Source organism: Natrix helvetica (genome assembly GCF_964273705.1).
Source record: "Natrix helvetica genome assembly, chromosome: 5".
In the NCBI taxonomy this organism is placed as follows: Eukaryota; Metazoa; Chordata; class Lepidosauria; order Squamata; family Natricidae; genus Natrix; species Natrix helvetica.
In genome coordinates, this window is record NC_138551.1 from 46,056,467 (window position 1) to 46,074,540 (window position 18,074).

Consider the following 18,074-nt stretch of genomic DNA (forward strand, 5'->3'; position numbering starts at 1 on the left):
ATCACCCGTAGTTGAATATGCTACTTGAAAATTATAAACATTTTAATCCAAAATAAATGATTTATATTGGCAGCTAATAAACCCTTCCTCATTTGCCATGGTTACCATAACGATATTCATCTATTTGACCTTATACAGAATCAATTTATACCCAGAGAGTTACATATTTCTGCTTCAGTCTATTGATTTCTTACAGGTGCCTAACCTTTAATATAATAAAGATTCATATTAGGCTATTTGCTATTTAAATGGTATGTGTAAATTTATTCATTGTAGTAAATTTTATGTATGTCTGCAGGGAAATAATCTATTTATAATGACAGCTACTTATATTTTTTCTTTGGTGAAAAAACGTACTGAAGGAAAGGTTTGAGAATACAATATATGAAGTATTTTTTTGCATTCTTAAGTAAACACTTGTTGCCTTTTCTCCCATTACTTCATGAATACAATATCGGACATTTGTTAGGAACTTAGAGCACAGTTTTTTTTACTTGTCTGACTAAGAGAAAAGATATTTATCTTAAAGAAATTTGTAGATATGCAAAACTGTTGTCCTTAAAGATTTTCTTTGCATATTTGTTACTTGATTTTGCAATGCCAAATCAAGATGCACCTAGCCAGTTCAGAATCATAAAGGAGTTTTCATGTTGAACCTCAACTGTTCTTGAGGGCACATAGAATGTTAACTTTCTAGGAGTTACAAGTATAAACTGTTTTTCAAGTTCATGTATTGGATAGCTTTATGAAATTGGATACTTCTGTTTATTGGATCAGGAAATGATGTTTGCTAGTTCTTCATATAATGTTTATACTCTGCTTCTTCCTAGCTATCATTAATCCAAAGCAGCCCAAAGAGACACCCAAAAGTTTCAACTTTGACTATTCCTACTGGTCTCACACAACTGTAAGTAGATACTAGGGCACAAATGAGGGAAGGTTGCCTGCAGGGTTTATTATATTATATATATATATATATATTATATATATATATATATATATATATATATATATATATATATATATATATATATATATATATATATATATATATATATATATATATATATATATATATATATATATATATATATATATATATTCTTTTCAATTCAACTGAATCTTGGAAAAATATGTAAATGTGGATTGAACTTTGTTGGGTCATTCTGTTAACATGGGAACACAGCTTGACTAGAAAAACGTATCCTACAGGAGAAGCAGTTGGCAGCAGCTTAAAAAGTTAGCAATTACTCCATTTTAAACGTCCTCCTTCTAATGTGACCAAGAACATATGCCTTGCAGGTTGTGTTCACATTGCATACATTTATACAGATGGTGGCATTGCTGGTAAAAGGGCTAGAAAGCATTCCAGAAGCAAAGCTCCTTACCTATAGCCTGGAGACTTGAGCCAAGAATTATTAGGAAAAAAAGTATGTTTGTATGTATGTATGTACATATGTATCAGTAGTCCTAGATTTACATTCACAATTGGGATTGGAATTTTGGTCACTAAGTGACGTGGTCATTAAGCAAATCATCATGTGATTTCACCCACTTTTATGGCCATTTCTACCATAGTCATTACATGAATCACTGCAGTCATTAAACAAATCACAGGGTTGTTAAGCAAATCTAGCTTCCCTAATTGATTTTGCTTGTCTGAAGCCAGCTGGGAAAGTAGCATATTGTGATCATGTGATCACAAGATGCTGCAACAGACATAAATGCCAGCAGATATGGAAGCACCTTAATTGTGGCCCCATGACTGCAGAATTGGTGCTAGGGTCTTTTGAGGACAGTTTGTAAGACACTTTTCCCAGGGCCATTTCAACCATTGTTAAACATAAGATTGCAAGTCAGGTATTTAATGAACTTGGAATAGTTTCTACTGGTAAAAATATATACTTCTCTATGAAGGAGAGGTATCATTGTCCTCAGTGTTTGGATAGCAACAGTCATTTATCCCACTAAGAATGGCCAATGGCCAATGATGAAGCTTTGGGAGGATTAGACTAGAACAGTGGTCGGCAAGCCGCGGCTCGCGAGCCAAATGCGGCTCTTTAAACATTTTAATGCGGCTCTTCAGTGTGCCGGGCGCCCGCTCCCCTCCCTCCTCTCGGGCTTCGGAGGGAAGCTTCTGCAAAACCCCGGCGAGTGACAAGTCTCCCAGGCTGTAATTTGCCGAGCTGTACGCGCGCGCCTGTTTTCCACGGTGTGGAGCAGCGGCGAGATTCTGGGCGGCGAGCGATGATTCTGGGGGCCATCAGTAGGGGGGGCAGTGTCCCCCCTCGCATTCCTCATCTTCCCGGATGGCCCCTGGAATCATCGCTCGCTGCGCAGAATCTCGCCGCTGCTCCACGCCGTGGAAAACAGGCGCGTGCGCACAGCTCGGAAAATTACAGCCTGGGAGACTTGTTGTCAATCGCCCGGGCTTTTGCAGAAGCTTCCCTCCGAAGCGTTCCGAGGGAGGGCTGTAAACTTTCCTCCGAAGTCTTGGGATGTTCTGAGGAGCCCCCCAAGGCAAAACGCCGCTGCCAGGTAGTTAAAAGTACGTCTCTGATTCATCTCTGTCAGTCTCTCTCTGATTCCCTCTCTCATTCCCTCTCTCTGTTCCTCTCTCTGTCTGTCTGTCTCACTCACACACATACACACTGTGGTCACCTTGTTGAGTGTTCCAATCACATTTGAAACACTCAACAACTGGCCTGCAAGTTGTTGAGTGTTTCAAATGTGATTGGAACACTCAACAAGGTGACCACAGTGTGTGTGTGTGTGTGTGTGAATGAGACAGACAGACAGAGAGAGGAACAGAGAGAGGGAGTGAGGGAGGGAATCAGAGAGAGACTGACAGACAGACAGACACACACACACACACACAGAGAGGGGGGGGAGGGAGGGAGAGAAAGATAGACAGAGAGAGAGAGAGACACACACACAGAGTGAGTGATTAAGTGAATGAGTGAGAGACAGACACACCCACATACACAGAGTGACAGAGAGAGAGGAAGGGAGGGGAGAGAGACAGAGGGAGAGACAGAGACAGACACACACACACACACAGAGTGAGTGAGAGACAGACACACACACACACACACAGAGTGACAGAGATGGGGGAAGGAGGAGAGAGAGACAGAGATACAGAGAGAGAGACAGACAGATAGACACCCAGAGAAAATGACAGAGGGAGACAGAGAGGGAGAGAGAGACAAAGAGCCAGAGAGAGAGAGAGAAAGAAAAAGAAAAAAAGAAAGAAAGTGGGAGAGAGAGATGAAATTAAAAACAACAACATACAAACCTGACTTACTCAAACTATCCAAGGAAATGCAAGGCCAATGTTCACATTAGTGGTTGTGACTTTGTCAGTCATTGTCAGGATGTAATTTTCTCTACATTGTAAGGCAAATTTTACGGAATTTAACGTTATCGATAAATAATATCGTTCTAAAGTTTTTGTTTTATTAGTTGTGTTATTTGTATCCTCCCGACCTATGTGGATACTTGCATGCAGAATATTCTCAATAAAAACTTATTGAAACTAAAAACAGTGTACCATCCTATGTATTTTCGGTTTTAAAAATGCGGCTCTCCAAATAAATTTCAATCGTGGTTTTGGCGAGATTTGGCTCAGTTGAAAAAAAAGGTTGCCCACCACTGGACTAGAACATCTGGAGGCTTCAAGATGACTATATTGTGCAGAGGGAGAAAATATTTTTCCTCTTTCCTTTGTCTTTCTCGGTGATCTCTGTTTCTTTTTTCTGAGCAGCCTGAAGACATAAATTATGCTTCACAAAAACAAGTGTACTTGGACATTGGAGAGGAGATGCTGCAGCATGCTTTTGAAGGTTATAATGTCTGCATTTTTGCCTATGGCCAGACTGGGGCTGGCAAGTCATATACAATGATGGGTAGACAAGAGAAGGACCAACAAGGCATCATTCCCCAGGTAATCATGACAATGGGAAATACCTCAAAGTAAGAAACAAATCCAAGAAAATAATGTTTGGGGTGGGAAGCATGTGAAGTACTCCTGTTAATGAGCAACAATCAAGAAAGGGGCGGAAGCTTAAAATCCCATGACATCTTCAAAGAGCAGAAAGGTGTGGCATGGGTAGGATTGAGCAACAGTTGATGGAAAGAAAAGAAGAATTTATCCCTGATTATCAGAAATTCAAGAAAGAGTAGCAGTAGAACATATAGAATTGATTTATTTGGTCTCAACTAAACGTTTTGTCATAGTAAGGAGACCTCTGAGTTGATCACTGGCTGCAATTGGCCACTATTAGTACATGAGTTCAACAGCTTGTATGTTTGTACAGCTTAGAAAACAATAGAAATGTGTGAGTTGCAAGATGTAGCTGCTGGGAATAGTTCCTTCTGCAATATCACACTTCTCTTATTAAAAAGGTTGATTCAAGGTTTGGTTGGAATTTACATTTTATCCAGATCACTTTTTCCCAATTAATAAGAAGCCTTTCCCCAAATATTACGCTGGGGAAAATATTTCTTTTTACAAACAGTTTGAACATTTAAACGATGCAGATGGCACTTTTGTTACAGAATTGTAACATTTTTTGTCTTTCTCATACTATGCAGCTGTGCGAGGATCTCTTCTCTCGAATCAATGACACAACAAATGACAATATGTCCTACTCAGTGGAGGTACAGGCTGCTATTTTTCAATGCTCAATATCATTTTATACATAGTTTTGAGCAACAAAAGAAACTTTATGATGCTGTGGTTTCAGAAATATATACAGTTGAAGAAAAATGCATTTGCAAAAAAAAAAAGCTATCTAATAATGTATTTCTGAATTCTAAGATTTGTTTCATAACATGTGTGGACAACTGTTTTATGGTCAAGGATAATTATTAAATAGTTTGTTGTTATTATTATTATTTGTTGGGGAGGATCTTTGATGCAATAATTATTCAGTGATATTACAGGCCTCAGAATTTTCAGCCTCTTTAATATTTTCCCAGTTTTGAAAGTATAAAATAAGATCATTAAGCATATTGGGAAGTAAATTGTATAGACAATACTTACTGGTTTGGTGGTTTATTCTGAGGCAGGGATGAAAAGAAAGGACAAGAACCAGGAGATAGGATGAACAAGAGCTCCTGCCTGCAAGTCTTATAGATCATCAGGGTTGATTTTTTGTTCTGGGTTGGCAATGCCATATCAGTCAGTGCCCACAAGATATTTAGCCGCCTCCTGTGCTTCTCTTGCTCTTATGTTTATTAAATGAATAAGTGAATTTTGTCCTATAGGTGAGTTACATGGAAATATACTGTGAACGTGTACGTGACCTCCTCAATCCCAAGAATAAAGGAAACCTGAGGGTCAGAGAGCACCCACTCCTTGGACCATATGTTGAAGATCTCTCAAAACTAGCTGTTACTTCATATAATGACATTCAGGATTTAATGGACTCTGGAAACAAAGCAAGGTAAAAAGAACAACAAAGAAAATGTATCTCATTCTAGTATTCCTATAAAATCATTCAGAATTATTATTTTTAGTCAAGTCCTTCACAGGAATTTCATTCTGATAAAAATATTAGGAAGTTGAGTTTTTCCAAAGAGAATATTTTGAATGCCCTAGCGCCCTTAGGGAGCTAACCCTAATTTAAATAATTCAAAACAAGAAAGGCTGTAGAGTTTGGACCCATGATTGGCTTTATGAAGATGTTGCTAGATGGATTGAAGACCAAGTTCTTTTGTGAGTCTTAGGGAATTTAATACTTTACCCTATTGGATATACAGATTAGCAGCAATCGCTCTATAGCTAGAGCAAGAAAGAATGAGTAAATTGCATTGGGATGGAGTTAAAAAAAAGATGAGGCTAAGAATTCCCAGCTCTAGAGATCTAAAGGAGTTACATCTTTATATAGATCTGGTAGGGATTCAATTTTTACTCTTTTTTTCTTCCAATTTTACTTCTGATAAAATTAATTATTTGTTATTCATTTATATACAAGTACTGTAATTTACTATGGCAGTTTTCCATGGCAGTTATGAATTCTGAGAAATACAATAATACATCTGAAAGGTTCTAACTGAGAAAAGATATTTTAAACGTCTGTTACACTGCAAGTATTTGCTTGTTCTTATCAACTTTACTTTCCTGACAAGAAATATAAATAAATTCCCTGCTACTCTTCTTCAATAGGACAGTAGCAGCCACTAATATGAATGAAACCAGCAGCCGCTCACATGCGGTTTTCAATATTATCTTCACCCAGAAGAGACACGATGCAGAGACCGACATCACCACTGAGAAGGTGAACTTAAAAATTAGTATGCATTCATATTCTGGCCAAGAGCACTCAGGCATGCAGTCTGATAACATCTCACTTGTAATTACTCTCCAGCCATTATAAAGACACTCAGCTCAACTGTCAGTTGGACTAAATTAGTGATACATTGAAGAGAGTAGTAAAAAGCATAAGTGCGCAGGGAGCAAACAGAAAATATCTCTCCCCCCCACACACACACACATTTAATTTCGGTCACATATTCATACACAGTCTTTCTCTGCATTGAGAAAAGATAGGAGACTTTGAGGGAAAGTTTGGTGCAGAAGGAATCAACACTTTAAAATATAAACAGAAATAGCTTTGTGAGGCTTGATGTGATAGCAGTTAAGGGATAATAGATTAATACTGGAAACCAAATCTAAAGGTAAAGCTAAACCTCATTTTGGATGGGGTTGCATTGCCTCAAACAAATCCTGCGCCCATTTTGGAGGTCCTCCTGAACTCATGGCTTCTGCTTAAAGAGGTGCTATCCAGATTCTTGGGAGTATTATGAATGCTAAGAATTTGGGCAGTTTTAATAAGTATAATCTTTATTGTCATTGTACTTAAATACAACGAAATTGGTTAATCCCAACACAGCACCTATTGTCCACTATCGTTTGAATCTATTCCACCATATGAGCATCCAAATTATTTGTTCATTACTCCTTTCTTATACATTGCCTTGAGTTTTTGTTGATTAAAGTCAGTTTAGTAAGATCTGGGATCATCCCACAGATGGATGTTTTCTGAATTGTGTGGTTGCTAAAACGCTGTGTTCTTATTTTGTTTTTCTCAATTTTTAGACTTCCTTTAATACTATCAAATATCCCATCATGCCTAAGTGCTAGAGAATAATCTGAGAGGCAGATACCATGTTGGACATAAAGCAATATTTAATCTGTTTGCTCATTTCAGGTCAGCAAAATCAGCTTGGTGGATCTTGCAGGAAGTGAACGGGCTGACTCCACAGGAGCAAAAGGCACCAGACTTAAGGTAAAGAAGGAAGAAAAACCTGGACTAAGTGAGATATTTATGTAAATATTTTTGCTTAAGGAAGGATTCATTTTGAAAACTGTTGAATGAGATTATCCTTTAAAAAGCTACAGATTTATCCTGATAGAAAAACCTGTAGTACTATAAATCAAAATATATTGTGTAGCTCTTATATCTTTTCCTTCTTAGTGTTGTTTGTTGGCCTTTCTGTGGTTAGGAAAATGAAAATGAAAGAAGCGCTTGGAAACCAAGGGAAGGCTATGTATGAAAAAATATTACATCCTTCCTATTATATAATTATGTGGATGAGGCAAGGGTTCTGCCTGATGAAAGACTTGCCAGAAGTGTGAGAAGGGCTAACCAACTGTGATATAATTCACTGTAACAATTGCTATTCATCTACCGTTTATGTTGTCTGTATTTATTCATTCTGTTATTTTCTATATGGGACACAGTTCCCAAAACTTGATTGGCTTGCCTCTGTCTTCCCCAACCTGGTTCCTTTGGATGTGCTGGGAATCCAGTTTTTAGAATTCACAACCAGCAGTACTGGCTAGAAATTTTGGGAGTGCAGTCCTAAAATATCTGAATGTTGTGTTGAACTCTTCAGTGACATCCTAGATTGGCATACATACATACAGTATGTAGTAGCTCTTTTATAAAAGGAAAGAATGGCAAAATTATCCACCAGTAGTTTTGAATAAACAAAATGATATTTGAATGTGTGATATAATTCTAAATCCTGGTAGTTCTGGTGAGTTAGTAATACAGCACCTTAAATAGGTTTTTGTGCAAATTTTTTAAATCAAAATTCAATTCCCCACACTGATTGGATATCCTTATTTTCACAGGAAGGAGCAAATATCAATAAATCACTAACAACCTTAGGAAAAGTGATCTCTGCTCTAGCTGAGATGGTAAGGCTTCTATTGAGATAAGTAGAGGAGAATATTTTATTACAATTAAAGTACAAAATTTTATTTTCCCAATTCATTTCACAGATACTCGAGTAAAAGTATTACTCAGTATTACTCAAAGGTAAAAGTATTACCTTTTGATTTCTGGAGAAAAAAAAGCCATATTTAGTTTTTCTCCAGAAGTCAAAAGTCACTAATCTTCTGATGGAGAAGGAACTTTATACATGATTCATTCTGTATTAACCTCCAGCTTCCTTTCCTGTGGAAGCCTGAGAATTCAGATTAAAATTTTCAAGGACTCCATCTTGAGAATTAAAATAAAAATAATCAAGGACTATTTTGAAGGTTACTTATCGCTGTCTTGACACTGATACATTAATTTCTATTTTTGCCTATGGAGGAAGATAACAACTATGTGAATTCACCCCAACAGATTTGAATTCATAGGTTTAGAAAGATTAAGAAATTTCAAAGTACCTTGATATATGTGCATGTGAATAAGGAAAAAATAAATTAATTATAAACCTCTACATTATAGATGTAGTATTATTGATATTTATGCACATCTATATGTGTGAAGATGTTTATGTAGTATTAATTGGATAAGGGATTGCATGCTTTGTCCGTTTCCTTTGCTTTGTTCACCAATTTTGCTGTTAGGTGAAGATCTAAATGAGGAACCTGATACATTTGTGGAGATCCCTTCACTTGGTCAGCAATTATGCTTCCACATGCCCAGATAATTTTTTCCTTAGGCTTAATTCAGTGCACCAAAATCAGGATGGGCAGCAAACCCCTTTTAATTAAACAGGAACCCTTCATGCAGATAACGCAAGAAAGTGGGGGATGAGAACACCTAACAACTATTCTGTGACAAACATCCAGCATATCTTCTGTCCCTCTGAATCATTTTTGTATTTTGTCTATTCTGCAAATGAGCAGGAAATATATTATGGCACCACAGCAATGTCAGATAATAAGATATGTAGAAAATCAGGGGCTGACCGAAGAAATGGATTCTGGTTTCTTGGTTCAATCTTGTCTGCTTTTGCTCTATTACACTAAAATAGTAAAATGAACTCTGTTTTTGGATTATGTTCAATGTTTTTCATTGGGAGGAGATACATAATTGATATAGTTTAGTTTTCAGATCCAATTTATTAAAACCTGCTTTGGTAACATAAAATCATGAAATTTTAATTGGTATCTGCTTTATTTTCAGGATTCAGGACCAAATAAGGTAAATATCTGTGCTGGGAAAGTAATGATAGGCCTGAGTGAAGCTGTTTTGTCTGAAAATTATCCATGTCCAAACATTTCACTTCAGGTGCTATGATAAATATATTTTAAATTTGTATATCACAACAGAAAAGGACTCTTGTAGAACCACATCATCTTGCAGGTAGTTTCCCAATTCTTTTTAAAGACAGTCCCATATAGAACACATTGCAATAATTTGGACAACTATTATGGATGCGAGCCTCTGTTGCAAAATATCCTGGTCCAAGCAGGGGCTATAACCAACCAAAGAATCAGAGTGATTTTGGACAAATTATAATCGTCTCCTGCTAGGATTAAACCTACACATCCAGATATTTGGTTAGGACCTGTAGCCTTCTCTGATGTAAAGTTGGGTATCATCAATCTACTCGGTAATGATAACCTCATTGTCCTGTTGCAAGCCAGTCACACTTGCATACCAGGGAGTTTAATTGCAAGACTTTGGATAATGCAATTCCAATCCCTAGAAAGGTTTCCTGCAAAGGTTCCAAGTAATCAGAATGTAAGTGGGAAAAGAAAAACTATAATCAGATCATCATTTAGAAATCTAAGAGTTCAAATATAGATTGTTATCCAGTCCAGTTTCTAAGAGGCAGAGTTTTTGTAGTCTAAGAGTGCAGAAGACAAACACAGATATTTTAGTGAGTGGAATTGTTTTTGCTGACAATAGTTCTGAAACAGTACATACTGTGAATGTAGACGATCAAGGATGGAATAGACTTTTCTGTTCTCTTATTTTTTTTTTCTTAGCATCGTCTGGAATATAATGCAACATTAATCTGTTGTATTTCTTCCTAATATTAAAAATATGTTTCAACAGGTTCAAGCATAATTTTCCTAATAGAGGAAAGGGTTAGGAAAAATACAATTGAAAAAAGATTTTTAAAAATCTTCCATGTTTGGCTTCATTGCCTTTGAGGAATGAAACACATTAGAACAGCAGATATTGTGCAGAAACTCAATGCAGAAGAAAAATGAGGTTATCCATCTCACATTTTAAACGGTGCTGCTATCATTTTGTATTTTAACTTCTACTGCATGATGATGTGACCATTAGACAACTTCCCACCCGAAGTGACCTTTCCCAGCTTGGTGCCTTCCCGATATTTTTTAGATTAAAATCTTGACATTATGGAATAGGGGAGATTATAACATGTTGAGGAAGAAACTCTAAGGAAAGCTCAATTTGAAAGTCTTAGTAAAAGTTGGAGACAGATTAATAAACCTCAGATTAATGACAGATTAATAAACCTTTATGGAACAAGGAATAGAACACTTGCTCAGACACTAGACTAGCTTGAGATCTGGTTGGATTTATCAATGAAAGCAAGAAAGAACATTATTACCGGCAAGAAATTAATATTAATGCAAAGTTAGAAATAATTACAAGATAATTTTTGAAGAGTTTATTTTGGTTTTTTGTGTGACTTTTGGTAGTAGATCATAATATTGCTTTTTCTTCCTTTGTATTAGGGTTAAAGGACTGTGATTCACACAGACATTAGTATCAGTTCAATGTTGTATTCTCTCTTTCTTGTAGAATAAGAAGAAAAAAAAGTCAGACTTTATTCCATATCGTGACTCAGTACTTACTTGGCTGCTCCGAGAAAATCTAGGTAGGCTTTTTTTTTCTCAACATGTCACCTACATTCTATCTTATTTCTCAGCCAAGGTCTAAATAATGAATCTCCCAAGTCTTCTGCTTGTGAGTTGTGAAACCTTCTTTTATGATTTTCTTTATTCAGCTCCTTTTTCTACAAGTGAGGAAAATAGTTGAGTTGTCTGAAATCTAATAGTAACATTTTCAATTCCTTAAAGTATTTGCCAATATCCTGCACATAAAAATGGGATGAATGTTAAGAGTCTTCTTAATTTGGGAGACCTGGATGAATGAGCAGACAGTGCATAAGAAGAGAAAGAAGATGAACACAGCTCAGAAAGTGGATATTTAATTTTATCAGTCATTGTGTTGTGTGTTCTCTGGACAGGTGGTAACTCCCGGACTGCTATGGTTGCTGCTCTCAGCCCTGCTGATATTAATTATGATGAGACTCTCAGCACCTTAAGGTAGAATATTTATAAAAGATTTCTCATTCTTTTAATTATGAACTAGACTAAGCTTTGTGAAATAGCATTGAATTCATTGCATTATCCTTGTTTTTTCTTGAATTTTTCTTTGAGGGAAATGTACTTTCATATATATTTTATCCTTTATGTTTTCATATATATATATTATCCCTTATTCATGTTGAAAATATATATTCTATATATAGGGCCCAGAACAGCTTCATTGTGCTATCTTTTGCTTGGCAATGTGTAGGGATAAAAGTTGAGTCACAAATTTCTCTCTCTGAAGTTGGACTGAGGTTCTAATCGAGTTGAAAGATTGAGGAAAAAAAGAGACTCAGTGCTAACCAGTGCCTGGAGAGTCTCTCTAGAAGAGTTTTGTATTTTTGGGCTTAGAAATACAAATATTGGCAGCTTGAAAGGCTAGTGTTAAAATCCTCAGTGTTCTGTGATCCAGGTTTTAACTGGAGAATGGAAGAGATAGGTGACAGAAAGAAATAACCTCTAACCACAGGCCAGTTTTGACTGAGATGTATGGGATGTGACTTGTTTACTTACTTGATTGATCAAGAATATGTCCTGCATTTTAAGAGAAGTATCTTAGTTTTCTATGCCTGGGTAAAAGAGATAATCTTAAAATTATATTTCACATTCTGTATGGGCTTTTCAGCATACCTTACTTTGTTTAGAATGTGTATTTTCCCCACAGATACGCAGATCGTGCTAAGCAAATCAGATGCAATGCTGTCATTAATGAGGATCCCAACAACAAGCTGATCAGAGAACTTAAAGATGAAGTGGCTCGCCTGAGAGACCTGTTGTATTCCCAAGGCCTGGGAGATATCATAGATAGTATGTTGAATATCAGTGCTTTGGATTGGGCAAAGGCTGACCTGTGTGTCTGTATCTTGTCTTTCTCGGTTTACTTCTTCTAGTTGCAGATCCAACCTCCACATTGTTCTTGCTTTCAGTTCATAGTCTCAAAGCCCACTAGACAGCCATGAAGTGACAATAGTAATTTCACACATTATAGTGCCTGTGTTAAAGTTCATAAAGCTAACATACCCCAATTCTCAAGGACATGCTGAATACGAATTCTAGCAGTTTGTTATCTTAACATATTTTGATAGCTTTGCCAACTGTTCAGTGCCTACAACCACAGGCTCTTTCAATCATAATCTTCATTATCCCTCTACACCTCTACTTCTGAGCAATTATGATTATCCATCCATAGTGATATAAAATTATTTAAAATATTTAGTAATCGCTGATAGGATTTATTTAAATCCCCCTACATCCTAATCAGAAAATTGTTTCTCTTTTTACAGCCTACAGCAGTGTGCACTTCCTTAGCTGTGAATAAGGAAGGAATTGTTTGATAATGAAGGATATGCATCTCATGGCCTTCCCAGTCAATTCCTTATTGGGGCAATAAGCAGCTTGAACATCTTGTTGCTCTGTTATACCAAAAGATCCAAATTTTGCTGTAGGATTGATTTATTTTTGCCTATAGAGTCTTAAGCACAACCTTTCTATGGCTAAGAAGATATGATTAGTCCAACTAAATCAACTGTCATGAAAAGTATGGTAGCTAAATGGCATGACTCTTCATGGGATAATAGCCATATTATTGATGGAAATGAGTGTAGTTGTTACTTTCCCTTCTCATGAACTTGTTACCTCTTTCATCAATTATTTTATCCACATTCTTTTGCTTGCACTTTATGTGGTAACTCTTTATAGTGTTGGATCACACATCTACCCATGTAAAATAAAATCAGGAAAAGCCTGCCCCTTAGTAAGGAGGCTGCATTACATTAAAAAAGTGTGATCTAGTTATGTAAAACCCAAGGAGTAAACCTCGAGTTTTCTGGATTTGTGGAAAGGCCCTCAGGTGCTGTTTCTTTATTCCTACAAGATCAACCTACTCTTGTTTTCTTTGTCTTCCCACTCCCTTCTCCTATCTCTCTTAGCTAATCCTGTTCCAGGAGGACCCAAATGTGTGTATTTCCCATGGCTGGTATTTTGTGTGCTTCAATGCTTTTGACAAACTCAGTCAAAGCAAAGGAACAGAAGTACAGCATGAGAAATGAATTCAATAGCAAATGTTGGGAAAACCTTTTCTTTTTAGGGCAGGTGTTGAGATGGTTTATATATACCTTCTTCAAAGGGCAGAGGGGGGCTTTTACAGGAATCCAGCCATATTACTAAATACAAACAATCCATGGAAACTGCTGCTATTAAGTGTACGGAGCTGTGGCAAGATACTGGTTTGCTGAGTTTTAGTGTTCATATCAGAATACTAAATACTTCTTCCACATTTCTCTCCTTCAAAACATCCAAGGACACCCACAGGACTTTCCGGAACATGCTTTAGAGAGATTTTTTTTCCGGACCTATTGTATACTTAGAAAAAAAAATCAATTTAATATCCAAATATATTCCAGGCCCTGTTGTATTTGAATTAAGGCACTGCAGCATTCCACTTTAGCTGGGTTGTTGTTGCGTTTTTTATCTGGTGATCCTATAAACTCTACTCCATCTCCTGGACTCCAGAAGCATTTTCGTTTGAGTTTGCTCTTGAAATTCCTTTCTCTGTGCTGTAACTATGTGTCCTGCTGCTTGTGCTGCTGCTGTCTCTGCTGCTGCTTCTGCTGGAGCTGGATCAAATGAATTTGTTCTGCTAGGGGAAAAGAAACACCCGGCCCCAAAGCACTAAAACATCTGCTTTAGCCACTATTAGCATACGTATTACCAGTGATCCTGTTTGGCTCTTCTACTAGAGTTGTACCTACTAGGAATGGTGTGGGAGTAGTTCAGTTGCTGACTGCATTTGATAACGCAATCGGGCTTTTGCTGGCATGTTAGAAGGCCTGGAGCCTCTGCCTCTATTTTGAGCAGTTCAGCCTACGCTGTGAACAAATTGGCACACAGAACTTTCCTATTGCCCACATCCAGGCCTATCTTCCCCGTGGAACCACAAAGGATCTGCCCCCCCCCCCCATTTTAATTTGCTGAATAACTTAGAAATATGAATTAGATATATGATGTATGAAATTGAAATCTTAAACTTTGACTGCAGATGCTTACAACTTGTCTGGGGTCTCTGTTATTTTAACCCATTAGTCCTGGTCAGAGATCTACCGTTTTCCCATGTCCATTCCCAATAATTTGATATCTATTTTATTCTTCAGTCTAGCCCTTCCATATGCCAGGATGGTTTGGAATTGCAGTATCTAGTTCAATAAAAAGGATTGTCAGAAAAGTCTAAGAGAGTCTATCATCTATCTATCTATCTATCTATCTATCTATCTATCTATCTATCTATCTATCTACCTACCTACCTACCTACCTACCTACCTACCTACCTACCTACCTACCTACCCACCCACCCACCCACCTACCTACCTACCTACCTTCTCTCTCTATATTTATCTATATCATCTTTCTGTCATGTCTATCTACATATGCTCACACCTTTGTACACACTCTTGTACATTCCCATGCATATGTACACACACACACACACACACACATGCACACATGCACACACATACACATGCAACAGGTGGCAGCAGCACCTGCTTAACCTTAGCTGATTTGAAAACTAACCAGGGTTTAGGGAGGATTTGGATGCAGGACTATCTGGGGATTATAGGCTTTGGCTAGAGTGGGAAATCATAACAATTTCTGGAGAAAAAAATAAGAGTACTTCCTTATCACTCATGTCACTAGGAGCTGCATAATCTCATTGAAACTTTACTTTTTATTGATAAAATGAGATTTCTGCCTTGTAAAACTCAAAATTTTCATCATTTATCTCAAATATGTGATGCCCATTCTGATACTATAAATAAAGTGCATATCGCTGTTTTCCTCATCTATCCAATTTTAGAAGTGAAAATAAGGAAACAGAATATCAATTTTGGGCATCATTTTACAGTTTTTGAACATTACAAATTCACCCTTTTTAATCTGATTTGCAAAAATTAGAGGATCCTTCTAAATAACTAGTTCACTGTACTACCAGACAACAAAATTTTGTGCATTGATTTTAAAATCCTGAAAAGGCATAAATATATTTTTTTTAAATAAAGAAATAGTGGGAAAACAATATTGTTTGAAATCTGTATGAAATTTCACATTTGAGATAAACATTTGCCCAATAAAAACATTTTTGGAACCATTCAGAAAAGGAATCTCCTGTTAGGCAACCTCTGACTTTTCTTTTTTTCTCTGAGAATGTTGATCAAAATACTGTAAGTCATCGTTATTTTTGTTTTTTGTTTAACTTCTGTTTGTCAAGATGGCTTTTAACAAATAGTAGTATAAAAATATTTCAAATGACTAAATGTTAATTGGATGCTGAAGTTATATTGTTATTCAGTTAAACCTGCAGAGGGGAGGACATTGTAGAGATGAGTTAGAGGAGAAACTCTATTTAGCTTCTATAGGAGTGTGTATCTTTTATAACAAACATAGCATTTTCCCCCTTAATATCCCTGTATTAGATTGACACTTCTACTTATTTCAGCATCTTCATTCATAAGAAATGCCTGAATTAGTCTAGTTCAAGACCTTTCCTAGCATCTTTATGCAAATAGTCCATAAATGTAGGGATATTTTTTTTGTTCAATTGTACCCAATTCTCAGAAACTGTCTGAACATGCCCCTGCAGTTTTCTTGGCAATGTTTTGAACCATAAGAAGTTATTTGCTGTCACCTCTTTTCTAGGGCTGAGAGAATGTGGCTGGTTCAAGATAACCCAGCTGGCTGTGTCACTAAAGTAGGCCTAGAACCCAGGGTCTCCCAGTTTCTAGCCTGATGTCATAACCATTATACTGAGCTGGGATATCATCACCATCATATTCTGAACTGAAGTTCATTTCTATTTGCCCATTTCCATCCCTCCCCCTTTATTTTTAAGTTCACCTTTCAACTCAATGCCTCAAAAATGTAAAAATGCCTTCCATTTTTCAAATGGCACTGGAATGAATGACTACAAATAAATAATTCATGTGGTATGGAATTTTGATACCTCATGCATGGCCTTAGTAGAAGTGGTCACTGATTCTTCCTGCCAGCATATTACTAGACAAGATGGCTCTGGAATAATAGCGGAGAGTTTCTTTTTCTTTTCTTTTTTAATGCTGCCTATTTCCCCGAAAGCACAGGAATCAGCAAAGTCTGCTATACCAGTTTTAAGAGAGGTTTGCACAGGGCGTAGTGTGAATGCTCCAGCTAATGTGAAGTTCCAGACCTGTCCCTTCCAGCTACATTACTGTCTGCATATCTCTATGTTGAATTTCTATCTTTCTCCTCATTGCATCATGTTGCTATTTCCCAACTGCAATTCTTTTCTCTATCCTTTCCTTCCTTCTTCTTGTCTTGTTTCTTTCCCTTTTCTTTCTCCCCCCCTTGAATCCCATAGACATGTCCGACTTTGAGAACAATAATGATAATCGTAGAGTGGCAGATATGAGTCAACGGAATGACAATCTCTCCACAGTGACCAATGCCTTGGTAGGAATGAGCCCATCCTCCTCACTCTCCGCTTTGTCCAGTCGAGCTGCCTCAGTCAATAGTCTACATGAACGCATCATGTTTGCTCCGGGTAGTGAAGAAGCCATTGAAAGACTCAAGGTAAGAGCCATGATGAAGAAGACAGTATTTGTACTGTAATGATATGGAGAGAATGAGGTAGAAAGAAAAGCGGAAACAAGTATTATTAGGTTCCAACATGTCATTTATTCCAATTATAATAATTTGAATTATCTTATTTTTAAAATTAAAAAGTGCAGAAAAGAGTACACTTAAAGAAAGGAGAAAAAAAGGGACAACTTCCATTCTTCTTTACAGTAATTACAAACAAACTCATTATCTTTCTACCCCCCCTAACATTATAATAATCCTACTAGCTCCTCGTTCAATCTTTTTTCAATCATCAAATCCAGAAATAAGCAGGTTTTTTCCAGTTTTTTCCCATTTTCAGCAAGAAGCTGATAAAGAATTATTTTATTGCAATATTCTATTTTTTGAAATTATAAAGGAAAACAAAGTAAGCAAACAAATAATTATTTATAATGCACTCTCCCGATACAGTCGAACCACAATAAAAAATGTAGTTAACATAAAAATTAAGCAGCAGTTAAAATTATGCAAAAGCATTAAAAATCAATATACAATATTTATTTATTTTTATTTAGTTAGTTTGTCATACATGTATGAGATAACAGGTATAAGTATAAACATGGACATGAACACAGGAAACGGGCACGAATAAATGGGGACAATAGGACAGCGACAATAGGCTTGCTGGCGCGGTGGGCTTATGCATGCCCCCTACAGACCTCTTAGGAAAGGGGTGAAGTCCACACTAGACAGCTTAAAGTTACAGGGGTTTGAGGATGTAGCAACAGAGTCTGGTAGTGCATTTCAGGCTGAAGTCATATTTTCTGCAATCGAGTTTGGAGCGGTTTACCTTTAGTTTGTATCTATTGTTTTCCCATGCATTATT

At 36.8% G+C, this 18,074-nt stretch overlaps 1 protein-coding gene across 7 annotated transcripts in view; it reads left to right on the forward strand.

The window, feature by feature from the left end:
* The window catches only part of KIF1A (kinesin family member 1A), a 106,887-nt gene that overhangs the window by 33,431 nt on the left and 55,382 nt on the right, over positions 1-18,074 (forward strand). For all 7 annotated transcript variants that reach the window (XM_081955630.1, XM_081955634.1, XM_081955633.1 and 4 more), the window contains exons 3-14: positions 831-907; positions 3,764-3,943; positions 4,594-4,659; positions 5,269-5,447; positions 6,170-6,281; positions 7,215-7,292; positions 8,144-8,209; positions 9,432-9,449; positions 11,031-11,106; positions 11,479-11,557; positions 12,267-12,409; positions 17,067-17,200. In XM_081955630.1, coding sequence (XP_081811756.1) covers positions 831-907; positions 3,764-3,943; positions 4,594-4,659; positions 5,269-5,447; positions 6,170-6,281; positions 7,215-7,292; positions 8,144-8,209; positions 9,432-9,449; positions 11,031-11,106; positions 11,479-11,557; positions 12,267-12,409; positions 17,067-17,200 — 1,208 coding nt within the window. The remainder of the gene's footprint in view (positions 1-830; positions 908-3,763; positions 3,944-4,593; positions 4,660-5,268; positions 5,448-6,169; positions 6,282-7,214; positions 7,293-8,143; positions 8,210-9,431; positions 9,450-11,030; positions 11,107-11,478; positions 11,558-12,266; positions 12,410-17,066; positions 17,201-18,074) is intronic.